General features: G+C 43.2%; 1 protein-coding gene and 1 pseudogene across 8 annotated transcripts in view; both read right to left on the bottom strand.

Annotated features, from left to right (window-relative positions):
- Positions 1-1,943: 1,943 nt before the first annotated feature.
- The window catches only part of TTF1 (transcription termination factor 1), a 33,367-nt gene continuing 14,329 nt past the window's right edge, over positions 1,944-20,981 (bottom strand). For 3 of the 8 annotated variants that reach the window (XM_070595407.1, XM_070595408.1, XM_070595405.1), the window contains 5 exons: positions 20,583-20,817; positions 11,803-11,892; positions 10,511-10,576; positions 6,942-7,027; positions 1,944-4,080 (listed from right to left, as the gene is read on the bottom strand). In XM_070595407.1, coding sequence (XP_070451508.1) covers positions 3,899-4,080; positions 6,942-7,027; positions 10,511-10,576; positions 11,803-11,892; positions 20,583-20,817 — 659 coding nt within the window. In that variant the 3' untranslated portion in view covers positions 1,944-3,898. The remainder of the gene's footprint in view (positions 4,081-6,941; positions 7,028-10,510; positions 10,577-11,802; positions 11,893-20,582; positions 20,818-20,981) is intronic. The other 5 variants (XM_070595409.1, XM_070595412.1, XM_070595406.1 and 2 more) reach the window with 3 other exon arrangements.
- On the bottom strand, positions 5,584-6,525 carry LOC103565226 (uncharacterized; annotated as a pseudogene).

Consider the following 20,981-nt stretch of genomic DNA (forward strand, 5'->3'; position numbering starts at 1 on the left):
GAATTGATGTCCCATGGCTTCAATTTTCTCAATGAATCATGAAAATGGCAGAAAAGGGGTGTGAGAAGGTTGAATGTATAAGATAAATGATGTGGGGAAAAGAACAGTAAGCCTATTAGAGAATCAAAGTAGAGTCCTTTGGGAATACTGTGTCCATTTGAGGTCTACATCATGCAAGTGAAACCAGCCAGCTCAGTTGTGTGATTTTCTTGTAGAACATTCAGCTCTTCAGGTGCAGGTAGGAGGCAGATGGAAGGGCTCACCCAGGTCTGGGATCTTGAACAGGGAAGTACCACAGAGGGAGAGAACAAAGAGCCGCGTGTTAGAAGAGGACCGTAATGACGGACTAGGAGAGCATAGGCCAGGAGTGGGCTGATGGATGGAGGGAGTGTTTAATGAGGGTGAAGAATTGTGACTTTGGCGTGTATTCCTGGAAACAGTGTTTAGAAAGTGATGGACTGTGTTGCCTCCAAGAAAACAGGCACCAAGTCTGCACTGTTCCCTCTTGCATTGTTAGCTCCTTACAGCAGCAGGCTCACTGTGTGTGGTCAGTGACACTTGTTGAACCGAATGTAGAGTTGGGAAAAGAATCGATGTCTTGGTCTGATTAGGACATTCATTTTTTACCTCATCTATGCTGCGGAGTTTTGGACCTCTCTGTTGGGTAACGAAGTCTATAAATCAAGATAAATAGCTGAAAAGCATGCTTATTGAAAAATGCGAAATGACCAAGAACTGGGCCAAGAACTCAAATAACGCACAGTCAAGGGTGTTTAAAGACAATTTTATTTGTCCCTTGGTCTTGTGAGGTAGGTATCTTTTTCTCTTTACCTTTGCTAACTTTCTGAGTCTACTCATCCTCTTCCACTTCTTCCCAAGTACAGACATTACATAAGGTTTCCTCTTCTGCCCTCTTCTCACTCTCAGTAGGGGCTGTCCATTTCATGGCTTCAACTCTCACCTTCATGGAGCTAACAAACAAGTCCATATTTCTAGTGTAGCTTTTTCTTTTCTTCTGTCCATTCTCTTCACACCACAGGCTGGGGCTCTCTTCAAATGTGCCCCATCGGTACCGCAGTCTGCAGAGCCCAAACCAAACTCATGTTTTCCCCTTACAACCTTCTCTTCTCCTGGACCTGCTTTTGACATACACAGTCTACCCTGCCCTGCTTCTTCCAAATTCCTGGATTCTTATATGTAAAAAGGGTGCTTGGCAAAGGTAAGGCTTGTAATGGTAGACTCTTTCCTTTGAGGGGAGGGCATGGAGATAGAGGTGAGGAAAAGTTATAAAAATAAAACTTGTACAAAGCACACAAGTTTATTGGGTAAAATTCATAGCACAGGTAATCACTCACTGTCAAGCACATCCGTGGTTGCTTCCTCAGAGTCCAGTCACCTCTTCTGCTAATGGGACCCTGATTTTCCACTGGTGTATTTACTCTCTCAGCCGCTCAAGGCATGTTGAGCTAAATCTCAGCCCCAGAGATGAGCCCAGATTGGCTGAAGACAATCCTATCTCCCTGGTCATAGTGCTGATTCAGAGTTGGGCACAAGCTCTAATTGGGACACTAGGAGCAAAACCCAGGACTGAAGTAAGCGCTTTCGGGACAGATCTTCTTTCTTCCTCTGAATGGGGAATAGGATTGCTGCAATCTGTGACTACATCAAGGCATCCCTCGGGGCCAAGGGGCACCCCCTGTGTGGACTGAAGATGAAATGGACTCTCGAGAAGGGAGAGCAGAGAATCAGCAAGAAACCACATCTTTGGTGACTCCAAGTAGCTGGATCAATCCTTACTTAAAACGAGCACTCCCTCTGACTTCCAGTAGTGAGAGTTCCTGGATTCCGTAGAGCTATCTGAGTCCGATTTTCTGGCACTTGCAATCGGCAGTTCTAATGTATAAACTCACAATCCCAGCGCCCAGAGAGAACCACTGCCAACATTTTGGGTTTAATTCTTCCATACATTTTAATGCATCTATATACACACAATTTCCTTTACTATTTTACTTTTACAAAACTAAGAAAATATAGATACTTTTCTGAAATATTTCAGTTGATAATATTGTTTACCTCTTTTTATGTTAACCAAATCTATCATTATTAATTACTGCATAATATTCCATTCTAGGAATATACCATAATTTAACAAATTTCCTGTTAAGGTACATTTACATTTTTTCTACTTTTCGTATTATAAATGTGTCACTGTTGTACACTAGTTCTATTATTTCTTTAGGTCCTAGAAGTGAAATTCCTGGATCACAGAAGATGTACATTCTTCGGGCTCTGATGTAGTTTCCCAGATTGTCCTCTAAAAGGAACGCACAATTTATATCCTATCAGCACGGAGATTAGTATGTCTATTGGACAGAGGGAGGTGACGAAAGGTGAAATGCTGGCTAAAAAGAAAACATTCATCTGTTTACTGAATATTTATTGAGTGTCTATTATTTGTAAAACACTGTGACAAGTGCTGGGGATAAATGGTGACCAAGGAGTCCTACACTTGTTTCTCTGCATTCTTCCTTTCCCAGTTATGGCAGGTTTGGGAAAATGTCTAGCTTTCTGGATAAATTAACCACCACCACCTGTCCTGATGTCACATAAATGACATCAGAGAGAACACTCAGGAGACAGTGGAGTTGCATGTTGGCACAGATGGTGACCTCGCTGTAGGGGATATCATTCACCCACCCCTTCCCTCCTATGCTCTCCTGTACGGATGTGGTTAGAAGCCTGGAAACTTGCTTTCTCTTGCCAGCAGGATTCAGCCAAGGGGCTGCCCAGGGGAGGCACTTGTGAGAGCCTAGAAGGCAGGAGGGAGGCAGAGGCTGTTGGGTTCCAGGGAGACACAGGCACCTGTTGAGGCCGTGTGGCAGAGAAGGGACACAGCTGCAAAGGCAGCAGCAGCAGCAGGCAACCCAGAGTTTGCAGAAGCGGCACGGGGGCACATTAGCTGGGGCACACAGGGGCTGCAGCAGCTTCCCCTCACTTCCCACTGCTGGGTAATTCACCCTTCCTCTCTTTCATCCTTTGTCCTGTTTAACAATTTTATAACCTAAATCTCTACATTAAATCCTTCTCTGTTTGAAATATCTAGAATGGTTTTGCTTTCCTTACTGATGGAATAGCCCAACGTTAAAATTATTCCCTTGGGCATGAGTCTTTCCTGAGATCCACACAGCATCTTTCAATAAGTCTAACAGAGCCAGTTTTTCTATAAACAATGGAAGAGACTGCTGGTTGATTTGTTTTTTCCCCAGTTGAACACCAGGTGAATTCAGTGAGTGGCTTTGAGAGGGCGTCCTGTATGAAAAATATGTATCTTTAAACATGAGAATCACACTCAGGAAGGTGAGATACGCACATGACAAGTACATGGGAACTGAAACCAGTCTGAGGGAACAGCAGATCCACAACTTCCCTCTAAAACTTAGCGAATACTTATATACACTGAGAACATATGTATGAACCGGAAAAACAGAAAGCAAAATGGCATGCATCATTAAGATCGTTACCCTTCTCACATGTGCTGAGCGCCATTACAGCTGAACCCACGCAATGAAACGTCCATAGGCCGTGACTCTACCCTCTGCTGCAATCAGAGGGACGTGGGATACTGTTGTTTTATAAAAACCATTAGTTGTAACTATTTTCAGTACAACGGTACAGAAATATTAAATCAACGTATATGCTCCTCTTTCTTTTCGCACTCAAATAAACTCAAGTATGAACACGTTAATCAATTTTTAATGCAACACAATATAAGCTGTCATTTTCACGCCCTTCCTTTGGCCACTGGACCTTCTTTAATCAACAGTGATACTGAAAATAGCTTTGCTGACCCATGTATATAACCACCAAACCTAGAAAAATGGACATCAGGATCATCCGCTTAACTTCTGTCATCTACGTCTTCTCCGTCACTGTCGTCGTCGCAATGGAAGATGTCTCTGAACAGGAAGACTTGCCTGGGGGCTGCAGGAGCCTGCACTTTAGTCCCTTTTCTCTCCAGCTTCTTCTCTAACTTTTCTTTAAGCAACGGTAGACTGGTCTCATAAAGGTAGTCTATAATCTCTAAAGAAAAGAAATTTAATTTTTTTTAAATATTAATGCACACTTTTTATTATGTTAAAATCAGGCAATGGTCTGACTATAAAAAGGCTGCTTATGGAATACTGTTAAACTTTACTTACAGGATGTTAAATCCTCAGAACTAAGGTATTCCCTAGAAAAAGATTAACGGAAACATCAATTGCCTTTCAGACTTGATAGCTGCTGCTTCAAAAGGTGGTTTCACACAAACACTCAATTAAAAAAAAACTTTAGAACACGATGAATTGCTTTTACTTCAGTATGCATCCACACTTCAGCATTTGGTGGTCCTGAACATAAAAGTGGAAAAACGCAGCACTTTGCCAGGAAGCCAAGCTCGTCAATGTCGGGGGTCTGCCGTGCACACCGAGCTCTTTCTTAATCCCCGCTGAGGACCATGAGAAGCGGCAGCACCAAAACCAAAATATGCACCGAATAAGGTTCTTTTTGTTCCAGTTGTCAGATTCCACACTAGACCCAAGTGGACTGCAAGGAGGACCAAACGAGAGCCCTGTTTAAGCTTCTGCAATTTTCAAAAGCAAAGGCAATTACGGGCAAAGGAAACAATTCATTCAGAGGGATGGTGTGTGCCTACAAGCGTCTTCTGTGGCCTTTCTCCAAGTTTAACCACCAAGGACTTTGAGGGCTGGCAGGTCTGAGCAACCCCGGTGACTGTTTTCACCTTATCAAAACCTGAGCTAAAAAAAACGCATCCGCTGATGGTGACAGCAGAGGGTGGCAGGGCTGAGGACCCAATATTCATTTCCTAGGCTGGGGGAGAGTAAATAAATGTGGTTCCAAACTAAACAAGGGAGGCCAGAGACTTTCCAACCTCACCTGATGCCTTCTGGCCAAAGCAAGGAAGCATCACGGAAAGTGCTGGGTGGGGACGGTGAGAAAAGGGACTTGAGGAGGAGGAAGAAAAAAGCAGCGCCCCTCGATAAAGGTAGGGGGAGAAGATATGGGGAAAGCCCTGCATTCCTTCCCAAAGGCCAGTTTCAGAGGGGAGCAGAGGGGGTTACAATCTGCACTTTGGCCAAGGGTGGTAGTGGAGAGTGCGGAAAGGACTATGGCTCAGAAGGAGGGTGTCACTTAAGACTTAAAGAAAGAAACCAGGGGTGCAGATGAGCACCCACACCCAGCAGGAGTCCCACAGGCTGTGACCTGACACCTTCATATCTGCTCTAACCAGCCGCCCCGAGCTGGAGGGCAGTTGCAGCGGGGGCAGGGGAGGCCAGGGGTGGGCAGGGGACGGCAGAGGCCCAGGCCGTGGAGGCAGCAGCAAGGTGATTGTGTGACGGTGCCTTTTCACAGTTGAGTTAGATGTGCCCACCGGCGACGATGGGAATCAATTTAAACACACTTTCCTGATCCCAAAAGTTCAGCTATGTGGACTGCGGTTACACTTGACAGGATGATTTATCACACAGTAAGCACAACTCAAGTATTTCAAATGGACGAAAACTAGTATCACTTATAGCATCTTAAGGTAAATTGCCTTTGAATGGGAGCGTCCTTTCCAGCACTTTGAGGTCTACAACACGTATCTAGAAAATTTACTACTGTGTAAAATGAAGACTGCTTAAATGGAATGGGGGCGGGGAGGGCCTGCGGTTTCTCTGTGATCAATTGCTGTAACGCTGTCCTTCAGGCGGCTGAGGGTGTTTCACATTTTCTTCAGACATCGTTAGGCGCCGAAGCTCTTGCAGGACAACTTCGATGCTGTGTGAATTCTGCCACTTCGCCAGCACTGATACAGCTCTTGGGTCCACCACTCCACTGGAACTATTAACTCCATTCATATTAATTTTTGTTACAAATCTTACAAAGGGGGGTGCTTCTGGGTATTTAGGTCCACATTCTATTTTAAGGCTGTGTATTCAGTTTTCATAAATTGTCCGAGCCCGTGGTGGCTGCCATCTTTCATCCAAGAAATTTAACTTTGAAATTATTTGTACAAGCCTCCTCCTCGGGTCAAAGGACACAGGGCACTGGTGATGGTAATGCACTGCTGTTGGCACCACGTGCCAGATTCTCTTCTAACTGCTTTACTTAGATTCAGTCTTTCAATCCTCGCAAAAACCCTGTGAGGTGGACACTATTGTTAACCCATTTTCAAATGAGGAAACTGAGGCATAAAGACATCATGAAACTTGCCCAAAGTCGTGGAGTCAGTAGGGGCCATGCCACGATTCAAACCCAAGAAGTGATATGTGCTGAATGCAAGAAGTACTTCACCACATTCTGCAGGGCACACGCCACCCGAAGCAGTGGGTCCCAAACGCTGCTGCCGGGCAGGCTGCTGAGATTCTCCGTGAGACCGTCAGAGAGACTCCAGTCTCCGGCCCAGCCCAGAGGCCAGGATCCAGTGTGTCTGGAAGGAGGCCCAGGTATGTGTATTTCTATCAAGTTCCCCACGTGACTCATGATCCAAGTTTGGGAATTACAAGTCTAAACCACCCATAAATGGCTGCAAAGAAGGAACGGGGCATCTTATGTTTTTCCAGGAACAGTGTGTGTGCATGCATGTGGTGTGAGTGCGTGTGTGTGAGCATATATTGTGTGCACATGTGTGTGCAGGATGGCAATCCAAAAGCACTTGCAGTCATTTACTGCATGCTTGCTAAGCAGTGAGAACCCTGGTGACACATTTTACACGTCCACTATTTCATCTTGTACTTTTAAAAGTCCTGTCAGGCTGGGATTATAACTTGCCAATTTTCACCATTTACCACTGAAGAAACTGAGGCTCCCAGAAGGTAAGTCACTTGCCCAAGGTCACACTACCAGCGTGTGGCACCATACGCTGTGTTCTTAACTATCCAAATACTAAAAATACTTACCTGGAAAAGTCTTCTTCTGCCAAAAGGGAACACAGGTAGCTTTCAGCTTATAAAATTTAGTTTGAACATATGATGGAGGAACATCACTTTAGAAAAGAAAAGATAAAAAATGGTGTCAGTTTAAAAATTGGTCATTTCAGTGCTGTGTACTAAGTCCATTGATGAAGGTGAGGTATATAGACATACGTGATAAAAACAAGATGCATGTGAAAAGCTATTGTGCATTTGGTTAAAAAACCACACACAAAAGGAAGAAGAGAATAGTACAACAAGATGGATTTGGTTTAAATTAGAATACTGTAAATTATGAGTCTAGAAGACGAGGTACAACACTGGCTCATGCGCTGATGCTGACCACATCCTGGGCCCTGCCCTGAGCCTTCCCCGAGCCACAAACAGTCCTCACGACCACTCCACAAGGGACGTACTACTCTTATCCCTTAATTTGGAGATGGGGAAACTGAGGCACAGCCAAGCTGCCCAAGATCTTACAGCTAATAAGGGGTAGAGCTGGGACAACTGGATGGTCTGACTCCAAATTCTCTTAACCACTCTTAACCACTACAGTTAGGATAAACACACGTGGTACAATTCAAAGGCAGATGTCCCCTGATTTCTTATTTTGCGAAGCTAAAAAAGCAGATGGTTACAATGTTTTCGTGAGTCAAATATGTTTTCCATTAATAATAAGTAAGACAGGGGCTGGCCCCGTGGCCAAGCGGTTAAGTTCACACACTCTGCTTTGGCAGCCCAGGGTTTCGCTGGTTTGGATCCTGGGCGCAGACATGGCACTGCTTATCAAGCCATGCTGAGGCCTCCCACATACCACAACCAGAAGAACCTACAACAGGAATATACAACTATGTACTGGGGGGCTTTGGGAAGAAGAAGAAGAAAATACAAATAAATAAATAAATAAAGATTGGCAACAGATGTTAGCTCAGGTGCCAATCTTAAAAAAGAAAAAAAAGTAAGACAGAATCAACTGAATCTTAAATTGCTTTTTAAATTGAAAATCACTAACTTCACTTCCTGGACACTTCTTCTTAAACAATAAAAGCACGACTAATTTGTTTCAATAATTAACTAAACTGGTGGCTAAAATGATTAGCATGAATAATTCTCTCTGTTAAGTATGCAGAGGTAGAAGATGACTGGGTTCTTTCAACCTCTTCATCTCAGCAACCACTAACTGAACCCCGCTGTGTGCCAGGCACCAGGCTAGGAATCTTCTGTGCCTTACCTCCTTTAGTCCTCATTACGGTCCTATTAAACCCATTTTGTAGATGAGGAAACCGAGGCTCAGAGACAAGTTAGGGAACGAGCTCCCAAGGACTGCTAAATAAAGAGTGGAGTGCCAGGACTCAAGGCCAGGTCTGCCCGACTGCAAAGCCCAAGTGTCAAGGCCTCCATGTCTTCCCTCGTCCCAGCGTGGCGCGCCCAGTGAGACGGCTGCAGACCCAAGCCCAGGCTGTGAGAAGTAACAATAACTGATGTGGACATTTCAAACTAAACAGGTGTTACCTCCCATCAGGTGGAGAGACTTTCTTTAAATCCCGCCTAAATGATTCACAAGGGAGGTCTCAGAATCTGAAGAGATCGCACTTTCAATTATTTTTCACTGTTTTAATTCATTATTAAAACTCTGAGAATATACTACTTCAAACAAAATTTGACTAGATGCCATAATCTATTTTACAGCTTTGAGATTTATAAATTTTAAGTAGAACAATCCATTTTAAACACGTGATTTTACTTAAAATCATTAAAAGCCCCTTTTAAGAAATCACGTGATCTGAAGCAATGTCACAAAATTCACAAAAATTTATTAGAAGAGTCAGATTTTTAAAAAGTGGTTTGTCATTATAAAGGGAAGGATTTGTCCACATGAATACATTTTAGGACAAGAGTTGGTGGGATGCACAGCAGGGTCCCCTTCCTTCAAAGCACCCGACACCCTCAACTCTCAGGGACCCACGATATTGAAGTGTGCACCCCACCCCTCAGATGAGCTAGCAAAGCAAGGGCTTTGGAATCATGGGCATATGTCTGTGACTCCTGGCAGGGCCTGTCATTAAAAGATTCCAATTCTCCAAGTTAAAAAAAAAAAGACCTTGTTCTTGGTTCATAATCCCAAGAGATAACTAACTAACCACCACAACCCAGTTTAAACCCTGCTACTGGATCAATGACAACTCCACGCCAGCAGCCACACTTCAGAAAGGTGGCCAGGCTGCAGCAGCCTTGCTCCCCCGGCCACCCTTCCAGAGCTAGCAGCCACACAATCCCTCAACGCCCCATTTCTGAGAGCCCGCCAAGCCCTGAGCCCCAGGATTCTCAACAATGTGCTTTACTTAGAGGGACCGTGCTTTGCAAGCTGGCTCTCCTGTGCTCAGCAAGCAGTAAATTCCGCTACTGGGAGCGGTGGCCTCTCTTCAACAGCAGGAACTGACTGAAAGTCCAAGCACCACAGCACTGAAGGCTCACAGTGGAGGTACACAGACAGCTGACGGACAGGTGACAGTTCAATCTCACCCCTCGGGTGAGAAATGCAAAGGGACCCCACACCGAAACTGCTGGAGGAAGCTTGAAAAGGAACAAGATCTTCATATGGTCTCAAAATATCTCCCCACAGCCACTTCATATCACTGAGAGACACACTGTTACTTTTAAACAGTGGGAAATGTGACAGACGCCACCAGAACCAAATGACCACAATCAGAACCACGTGTCTCATGATGTGCGGTGACGCGGTGATAAAGACACAGCCTCACCTATGTCACAGTCCTGCCTGAAACGCGAAACTCGAAACTAGTCATGAGGAAACATTTGACAAACTCCCACCAAGGGACAGCCTACAAAAAACCAGCCTAAACTCTCCCACGATTTCAACGTCATCAAAGACAAAGGCAGAAGAGCTTTACAGATCGAAAGACACCAAGGAGACACAATAAACGCAATGTGTGCTCCTAGGTTGGATCTCACGTCAGGGGGAAAATGCTATAAAGGACATTATTGGGACAACTGGTGAACTTGAATGTGGACTGTGTTTTAGAGAATAGTATTGTATCAAAGTCAAATTTCCTGACTATGATAACTGTACTGGAGTTATGTAGAATAACATCCTTGTTTAGGACATGGAGCCCACCACCAACTCTCAAATGGTTAAGGGAAAAAATGTTACTCCCTTGGAGAAGGGAGCAGGAGAGGGAGGAACGAACGATGACGCAGATGTGGCAAAATGGTAACAGGCTGATTATGGGCAGATGGTATGTGGGGTTCTTTGTACTTGTCTTCTAACTTGTTAGCTCTTTGAAGCTTTTAAGAGACTTTGCACACATTTCGCTCACTCTTAGGTACCTTTTGTGGGGTTGGAGTGGAAGGAGGGTTGCTTAATATACTTGGCTCAGTATATAGAGTGGGGGTTCCAAATACGTATATAAACACAATTTACAGATGAATTCCATGTGCAGCATGAATTTCAGCTCTGTTCTTTAAAATCTGATAAGCACTCATTTATGAAAAGTCATCTCTTATCTTCTACTTAGCTTAATATTAAACGGTCTTACCCTATGGTACTAGCAAGATCTTCCCAGTCTATTTCATTAGCATCTTCCACATTTATTTCATACAATCTATGAGAAAAAATAAAAACTAAGTTTTCAAGCAAAAATCAGCATGATGGACATCTTCATGAACTTACCGAATATTAAGAGCTGGAAGGCATGACTGTGTTCGCCCCGTTCCAGCTTCCTCATTACACAGGCCCAGGGAGGCTGGCATGCTAACCCAAGTTTAGCCCAAGGTCACTGAGCTAGTGAGCTACAGACCAAAAAGCCATCTGTCTCCTCCTGAGCCCTTTGCATCTCCCACCAAACCATGCTGCTTTCTCTCACACACAAAAAAACACAACTTCACCAATCAATGTAGACACAGAAAGAGCACACGTGTGTGCTCAGCACTTACTATGTGACAGACACTGTTAAGACCTTTACATCTGCTAATTCATTTACCCTCAACACCCCCTGATGAGCTTGGGGAACTATTTCCATTCCACAGATGAGGAAATGGGGCTAAGAGCCTGAGTTATGGCTCAAGGTTTCATGACTAACAGGGGGTGCCATCACTGGAACCCAGACCTGTCTGACTTGAGATGCCCTCCTCACACCTCTAGTCTATGCTGTCTCCACAGGAGGGAAAAATGGTGGGGTTACACCCAGCTAGACCAGCATAGAGAAGGAGGAAGCCCACCAATGAAGTTAAAGCAGGGGTCATAACAGAGAGCAGGAAGAACAAAGCTGGACAGGGTGGCCAGAATCCAAACGTTTCTTCTGCTCTTGGCTGTTCCTCATCCCGTATGAGCCCAGGTCCATTAGACTCACAGGTTTTGTTAAACAGTCCCACGTCTCCCCTCCTTCAGGGGAGGAGGACTGTGTGGACCAGGAACCCAAAGACAAAACTGAAAACCAAGCAACAGTGACATCAACGTGCTGGAGGGCAGTCGGGCTCTGCCTGAATTATTTACCTCCATGTTCCAGTGGACGGAAATAACTAATACCCACATGAAAACCTTCAAAGGCTAAAATAACTGCATTCATTGAGCGCGTAGTACACTTTACATGCGTTATTTCATTTCTTCTCCCAGCAACACCAAGAGGCAAGTACTAGTATTATCATCCTCATTTTGGATGAACAAACCAAGACCTACAGAGGCAGGGAACACGTCTGAGGTCATATGTGTAGAAAGTGTTGGAACAAGGATTTGAACCTTAGCAATCTTACTGTAGATTCTGCTGTTTATCAACGACTCTTTGGCTACAGAGAAAAACAGTTATAGTAGTGTCACTTTCTTTTTCTGTACCTTTCAATAAGGTTGATTTTGGCCTGCAGGGCATTAACTCCACGGTATACGTCCCGACCATTTGTCATCCTCTTGGTCAGAATTTCCGTCCTATATTAAAAGAAAGAAAAATATAGTTTACTTTCAGGGGTAAAGTTTCCATTAAAATTTCCTCTATTTTTCTCATCTAAATTGCCCTTGTTCAGAACCACTCTGTAACTTTTGCAATGCATTACTGCTAACATTTACCACCATCAAGAATTAACCTATTAAAAAAAAAAAGTGGGGAGTGACATCAGCAACATGGCAGAGTGAGCAGTTTTGTCTCTCCCCCTTCGAATCTACAACTAATTGGACATTCATTGGTCAACAAAGGATATCCACACATAATCTCAGGATGCCTGAGAGAGCCATGCTGCTATACATCGGAAGGTGGATGGACATCCCCCCGGGAGGAGATGGAGATAGGTGAAAACTCTCTGACCCCCAGACAGCCTAGTACCTGCAAGTGACTTTCTTCCAGTGGACATGCTCATAGCATCACCACGCACCAAGGGTGGGCGTGTGTGCACACCAGTGGAGTGACGGTGGAAACAGGTGACTACAGCCCTACCTAAGCCCCCCGTGATTGCCCCTAAAGCTCAGCGGGAAAATCCACAGTCCCACAGCAGCCGCGGAGAAAGCAGGCAAGGGACACCCAGTGAGCCCCTGTGAGTGAACAGTGGCAGGCTGGAGTCCCAGCAAGCCTGCTCCATGGTCCAGGGGAAAATCCACAGTCCCACAGCAGCCATGGGGAAAGCCTCTACTTGGCATTAGCAGAGAGGCCCTGTCCAGCATTCAGAACACAGGGAGGCTCCAGGACAGGAGGATCCCAGGCAGGGCAGCAGCCCACCAGCCACCTCTGACTCATGTACTCCGGCAGTGTTCCAGAGGGGGCAAGGGACACCCAGTAAGCCCGTGTGAGTGGGCAGGAGCGAGTTGGAGCCCCAGTAGCCCTGCTCCGTGGTCCAGGGGGAAAATCCACGGTCCCACAGCAGCCGTGGGGAAAGCCTCTACTCAGCATTAGTGGAGAGGCCCCGCCCAGCATTCAAAAGATGGGAGGCCCTGGGGCAGGAGGATCCCAGGTAGTGCAGCAGCCCAGCAGCTGCCTCTGACTCATGGTCTCCTGCTGTGGCCCAGAGGGGCAAGGGACACCCAGTGAGCCCGTGTGAGTGGGCAGTGGCAGGTTGGAGTCCCAGCGAGCCTGTTCCACAGTCCAGGGGGAAAATCCACAGTCCCACAACAGTCACACCGAAAGCCTCTGCGCAGCATTAGTGGAGAGGCGCCGCCCAGCAATCACAAGGGTGGAAGGCCCTGAGGCAGAAGTAGCACAGCTGGGTGAGCTGACCACAGACTGCAGTAGATACCCATAGCTCTGCTGTGGCCCATAGTGGACAAGTGAGGTCTTGCGGGCCCTGATGGTGACAGAGCTGCAAGTCTAGGTGAACCTGCTCCCGGCTGCTGTCAAAGCCCATAACACCGCTGCAGACCCTAAGGAGGGAGCACGGCTCAGTGGTCTGCAACAGTAGGCACCAGCAACCTGAGGCCCCCTTACAATTGTCCCCACAGCTGATGAGAGACCCCACAGGACCACTGTGACTATGAGGCGGGGCCCAGGTCTGGTCAGCAACAGCTGACAGGGATCCTGATCGGTGCAGATTAAACAGATGCTCCCCCCCAACTCCAGTAGAAGCAAGTGGAAGCAGTAACTAAACTCTGTCTCTATGCAGAGGCACAAATCCATGCCATCGAGCAGTATGAAAAAATATATGAAATCTCCAGAACAGAAGGAAAATGACAAGTACCCAGAAGACAATCCCAAAGACAATGAAATATATAACCTAAATGACAATGAATTCAAAACAGCCATCACTAAAAAGCTCAACGAGTAAAAGAGAATACAGATAGACAACTCAACAAGTTCAGGAGCTATGTCACAAAAGAGCTTGAGACACTATAAAGAAAAGAAAAACCAATCAGAAATATTGGAGATGAAGAACACAATGGAGGAGATTAAGAAAAATCTGGACTCTCTGAACAGTAGGGTCGATAATATGGAGGACAGAATTAGCAATTTGGAGGATAGGAATATAGAAATGCTGCAGATAGAGAAGGAGAGAGAACTAAGACTAAAAGAAATGAAGAAACTCTCCGAGAATTATGCGACTCAATTAGGAAATGCAACATAAGGATTATAGGTATCCCAGAGGGAGCAGAGAAGGAGAAGGGGGCAGAAAGCCTGCTCAAGGAAATAATGGCGGAGAACTTCCCAAACCTGGGGAGAGAGGTGGAACTCCATGTGACAGAACACAATTGATCTCCAAACTTTATGAATGTAAAAAGACCAACCCCAAGGCATATAGTAGCGAAGCTTGCGAAAGTCAATGACAAAGAGAACATACTAAGGGCAGCAAGGCAGAAGAAAATAACCTACAAAGGAACCCCCATAAGGCTGTCAGCAGATTTCTCAGCAGATACCTTACAGGCTAGAAGAGAGTGGAATGATATATTCAAAACCCTGAAGGACAAAAACTTGCAGCCAAGAATACTCTATCCAGCGAAAATATCCTTCAAATATGGTGGAGAAATAAAAACTTTCCCAGATAATCAAAAGTTAAGGGAGTTCAGTGCCACAAGACCTCCCCTACAAGAAATGCTCAGGAAGACCCTCATACTTGAAAAATCAAAAAAAGGAAAGGGGTTACAAAACCCAGAGCAAAGGAGATAAGTAGAAAGACAAGATCAGAAAGCTGCAGCTCTCCATCAGAACAGGTTAGCAAAAGTTAAGTATAACATTAACGATAAAAAGAAGGGAAACACCAAGAATAAATATAATCTTGTCATTTTAACCACAAACTCACAACACAAGAAGAAAAAGAAAAAAAAAATCTGACAATAACAACCTAGAAGGGGAAGAGGAAAGGGATGGAATGTCTTAAGAGGCTATCAGAAAATGGACTATCTCATCTATGAGATGTTTTATACAAACCACCTGGTAACCACTACACAAATAACAAGAATAAAGACACAAATTACAAATAAGAAGAAAGCCAATACAGAAATCTACCTACCTGAATTACTAGTCCAAAAATCATGGGACGAGAAACAAAGGAAATGTGAGAGAACCGGAAAAACAAGTGATAAAATGGCAGCAGTAGGCCCCCACATTTCAATAATCACCCTAAATGTAAATGGATTGAACTCTCCAATCAAAAGACACAGAGTGGCAGGATGGATTAAATAACAAGACCCAAGAATATGCTGCCTCCAGGAAAAACACCTCAGCCCCAAGGACAAACACAGACTCAGAGTGAAGGGACGGAAGACAATACTCCAAGCTAATAATGAACATAAGAAAGCAGGTGTCACCATACTTATATCAGACAAAGTAGACCTCAAAGCAAAACAGATAAAGAAAGACAAAGAAAGGCAGTTTATAATGCTAAAAGGGACACTCCACCAAGATGACATAACACTTATAAATATATACACACCCAACACAGGAGCACCAAAATTTGTAAAGCAACTATTAACAAAACTAAAAGGAGATATCAACAACAATACAATAATAGCAGGGGACCTCAACACCCCATTAACACCAATGGATAGATCATCCAGACAGAAAGTCAACAAGGAAATTATAGAATTAAATGAAAAATTAGACCAGATGGACTTAACAGATATATATAGAACACTCCATCCAAAAACAGCAGGTTACACATTCTTCTCAAGTGCTCATGGAACATTCTCAAGGATAGACCATATCTTGGGAAACAAAGCAAGCATCAATAAATTCAAGAGGGTTGAAATAATATTAAGCATCTTTTCTGATCATAATGCTATGAAACTAGAAATCAACTACAAGAATAAAGCTGGGAAAGGGGCAAAAATGTGGAGACTAAACAACATGCTACTGAACAAACAATGGCTTACTGAAGAAATTAAGAAAGAAATCAAGTATTATCTGGAGACAAATGAAAATGAAAACACGGCATACCAACTCATTTGGGACACAGCAAAAGCAGTCCTAAGAGGGAAATTCATGGCAATACAGGCTCACCTCAATAAACAAGAAAAAGCTCAGATAAGCAATCTCAAATGACACCTAACAGAATTAGAAAAAGAAGAACAAACAAAGCCCAAAGTCAGTAGAAGGAGGGAAACGATAAAAATTAGAGCAGAAATAAACGATATTGAAACAAAAAAGACAGTAGAAAGGATCAATGAAACAAAGAGTTGGTTCTTTGAAAAAATAAACAAAATTGACAAACCCTTAGCCAGACTCACTAAGAAAAAAAGAAAGAAGACTCTAATAAATAAAATTAGAAACGAGAGAGGACAAATCACAACGGATACCACAGAAATACAAAGGATCGTAAGAGAATACTATAAAAAACTATATGCCAACAAATTGGACAACCTAGAAGAAATGGATAAATTCTTAGACTCTTACAACCTCCCAAAACTGAAGCAGGAAGAAATGGAGAATCTGAATAGACCAAACACAAATAAAGAAATTGAAACAGTAATCAGAAACCTCTCCAAAAATAAGAGTCCAGGACCAGACGGCTTCTCTGGAGAATTCTACCAAACATTCAAAGAAGATTTAATACCTATCCTTCTCAAAGTATTCCAGAAAATTGAGGAAGATGGAGCACACCCTAACACATTCTATGAAGCCAACATCACCCTGATCCCAAAACCTGACAAGGACAACACAAAGAAGGAAAACTACAGGCCAATATCACTGATGAACATAGATGCAAAAATCCTCAACAAAATTTTGGCAAACCAAATACAACAATACAACAATACATTAAAAAGGCTATACACCACGATCAAGTGGGATTTATACCAGGGACACAGGGAAGGTTCAACATCCGCAAGTCAATCAACGTGATACACTACATTAACAAAATGAGAAACAAAAACCACATGATCATCTCAATAGATGGAGAGAAAGCATTCGACAAGATCCAACATCCATTTACGATAAAAACTCTCAATAAAATGGGTATAGAAGGAAAGTACCTCAACATAATAAAAGCCATATATGACAAACTCACAGCCAACATCATACTCAATGGGCAAAAACTGAAAGCCATCCTTCTGAGAACAGGAACAAGACAAGGGTGCCCACTCTCACCACTCTTATTCAACATAGTACTGGAGGTTTTGGCCAGAGCAATTCGGCAGGAAAAAGAAATAAAAGGAATCCAAATAGGCAGTGAAGAAGTGAAACTCTCGCTGTTTGCAGACGACATGGTCTTATATATAGAAAACCCCAAAGAATCCATAGGAAAACTATTAGAAATAATCAACAGCTACAGCAAAGTTGCAGGGTATAAAATCAACATACATAAATCAGTAGCATTTTATACTCTAACAATGAACTAACAGAAAAAGAACTCAAGAACTCAATCCCATTCAAGATCGCGACAAAAAGAATAAACTACCTTGGGGTAAATTTAACCAAGGAAGTGAAAGACCTATACAATGAAAACTACAAGACTTTCCTGAAAGAAACTGATGACGACATAAAGAGATGGAAAGACATTCCATGTACATGGATTGGAAGAATAAACATAGTTAAAATGTCCATACTACCTAAAGCAATCTACAGATTCAATGCTATCCCAATCAGAATCCCAATGACATTCTTTACAGAAATTGAACTAAGAATCCTAAAATTCATATGGGGCAACAAAAGACCTCGAATTGCTAAAGCAATCCTGAGAAAGAACAAAGCTGGAGGTAGTATCACAATCCCTGACTTCAAAGCATACTACAAAGCTACAGTCATCAAAACAGCATGGTACTGATACAAAAACAGGTGCACGGATCAATGGAACAGAATTGAAAGCCCAGAAATAAAACCACACATCTATGGACAACTAATCTTCGACAAAGGAACTGAGGGCATACAATGGAGAAAAGAAAGTGTCTTCAACAAATTGTGCTGGGAAAACTGGAAAGTCACACGTAAAAGAGTGAAAATTGACCATTCTTTTTCACCATTCACAAAAATGAGCTGAAGATGGATTAAAGACCTAAAGATTAGACCTGAAACAATAAGTCTTCTAGAAGAGAATATAGGCAGTACACTCTCTGACATCAGTATCAAAAGAATCTTTTTGGACACCATAACTCCTCAGACGAGGGAAACAACAGAAAGAATAAACAAATGGGACTTTATCAGACTAAAGAGCTTCTTCAAGGCAAGGGAAAACAGGATTGAAACAAAAAAACAACCCACTAGTTAGGAAAAAATATTTACAAGTTATCTATCTGACAAAGGGTTAATCTCCACAATATACAAAGAACACACACAGCTCAACAACAAAAAATCAAACAATCCGATCAAAAAATGGGCAGGGACATGAACAGACATTTCTCCAAAGAAAATATACGGATGGCCAACAGACACATGAAAAGATGCTCATCATCGCTAATCATCAGGGAAATGCAAATCAAAACTACACTAAGGTATCACCTTACCCCTGTAAGAATGGCAAGAATATCCAAAACAAAAAGTGACAAATGTTGGAGAGGTTGTGGAGAAAAAGGAACCCTCATACAGTGCTGGTGGGAATGCAAACTGATGCAGTAACTATGGAAAACAGTATGGAGATTTCTCAAAAAATCAAAAATAGAAATACCTTATGACCCAGCCATCCCACCACTGGGTATCTATCCAAAGAACTTGAAATCAGCAACTCCAAAAGTCCTATGCACCCCTATGTTCATCGCAGCATTATTTACAATAGCCAAGATGTGGAAGCAACCTAAGTGCCCATCAACTGATGACTGGGTAAAGAAGATATGGTGTATATATACAATGGAATACTACTCAGTCATAAAAAAGGATAAAATCGTCCCATTCACAACAACATGGATGGACCTTGAGGGTATTATGTTAAGTGAAATAAGCCAGATAGAGAAAGACAAACTCTGTACGACTCCACTCATATGAGGAATTTAAACATGTGGACAGAGAACTGATTGATGGTTACCAGGGGAAAGTGTGGGCAGGGGGAGGGCACAAAGGGTGAAGCGGTGCACCTACAACGTGACTGACAATAATGTACAACTGAAATTTCACAAGGTTGTAAACTATCATAATCTCAATAAAAAGTTTTAAAAAAAGTGGGAAAGGATAAATAAAATGATAGAAAGTTGATGGTTATTGAAACTGGATGACGGATAGAAGAAGTTCTAAGTTTGTGTGTGCTATAAGATTTCCAGAAAAACATTTAAAAAAGGGGGGAAAAAGAATAAGCATATTAGCAGATGCTAAAGGACACCATGTAAACTCAGTTTACTTTTCATTGTTTCTAAAGCAGATGGATATTACTCTTATCATACCAGCTGCTGGAATGTCAAATAAGACCAATTTAGTAAGGTGATAAATGATTTGACGACTCCTCTAATGCCCAGAGTTAACGGCTGAACTAGAGCGCTGAGTGAAGTTCCAATGAAAGCAGCCACAGGTCACGAGCCGCTGGTGATCCACATTCTTGATTAGGGAGACACGTGATACACACAGTAATTGACACCAATGTTTTTGTTCATAGCCACTCAAGCTCACAGGTTTGAAGTGTATCACCTGAGGTGGTTTCAATGTTATATGAAGTAAATACAGGTTCAGGGTTCAAGCTTCCTCCTTTTTTCTTCAAATTAAAAAAGAAGTCTTTTAAAAAAGAAGTCTCACACGTTCACTGTGTTGACTCCGAAGGAGAACCACCTTCTTCATTGCCCCTTTTCCACACTGACATGTCCTCCTCCAACTGAGGCTTACAACCCCCTCTCCTCCCTTTTTCAGTCTAAAATATAGAGCTAGAAAGGGCTCTGGTTCCTCCTTATTATACACTTTTCCCCCAAAACATTATCTGTTCTTTGGAGTTCATTTCCTTGAGTGTAGTCTTCTACGAAAATAAACTCTACAACAGAACTGTAAGGTACATGTTTATGTACCTTACAGCACCGTAACAGTATACAGTATACAACATACAGCACAATCCAGGAGTTTGCTTTTAACATAAAATACACCTACTCTGGGCTTATTCTCATCTGCTCCTCCAGCTGACTGTGCTCCCCTCGTGCACGAGCTGTGGGTTGTGAGCCGTGGAACTACTGCTTCAAGAGGTCACGGTGCAGCTGCACACCCCTCTCAGCGTGCCAGCTCCGAGACCCTCCGGGGCTGGGAAGAGTGACGCCAAGCAGAGAACGCACAGCAGGAGCAGGACTGAAACACCTGTGTGACGGATGCACCTAAAGAACTTCTAGGATGAAGAGTATGGTGGCCTCGCTTTAGGTGAAGACAGAGGAGCTGCTGAATTAGAGGGCAAAGTTCAAAAGGCAGAGCTATTGCCACTCACTGCGCTTGTGATTTCTCTCCTGGATGTTAGTTTTGTATTTTTTTTTTTTAATGCTGCAAACAGATAACTAGCTTGTTTTACTGAAGACTTAGAAAGGGACAGAAGGAAGAAAGCATAAGGCAATATTCAGTATTAAAAAGGTTCAGCTTCTTTATGAGGAAGCCATACGATGACTCAGGGTTAGTTCAGTGCTAACTTAAATCAGATTTTGACACTGAAGTGGCTGCAGCAGTGGACTGGAGGTGATCACAGCTGACATGTGAGGCTTCCCACACGGCAGTTACACAGATGTTCTTAGTAACCACCAATCTGCCCACTGTATAGACACTGCTGTGAGAGAGAGAATAGCATGTTGAAATTTATCTAAGATGCCATAAAACTTACCACTTACTTTTACACTGCATCCAGTTTCTGGTTTCTACTTTAGCTTCCACTTCTATCCAGGATATGCCCTTGTAGAGTTTTTCCCGAACAATTGACAGGCAGCTTTCAGGATTTTCTTGGAGTCTAGAATCCACCTCTTTTAACTCCCGGGGAGACATCTTCTTTAGAATCACTTCTTCAACAGCCTTGATGAGTTTCTGGGTTTCCGTCTTACTCCAAGCACCACGATTTCTTTCTACAGACACAAAAGGATGGTCTTATAGATGCTAATCTATTTGCTTTCAAACACAAGGTTAAAAAAGAAACGACAATGATGGAGACAGGTCATTACACATTTGTCCAAACCCACAGAAGGTACGACACCAAGAGTGAACCCTAACGTAACCTGTGGACTCTGGG

The sequence above is a fragment of the Equus przewalskii genome, chromosome 26, assembly GCF_037783145.1.
Source record: "Equus przewalskii isolate Varuska chromosome 26, EquPr2, whole genome shotgun sequence".
Classification (NCBI taxonomy): domain Eukaryota; kingdom Metazoa; phylum Chordata; class Mammalia; order Perissodactyla; family Equidae; genus Equus; species Equus przewalskii.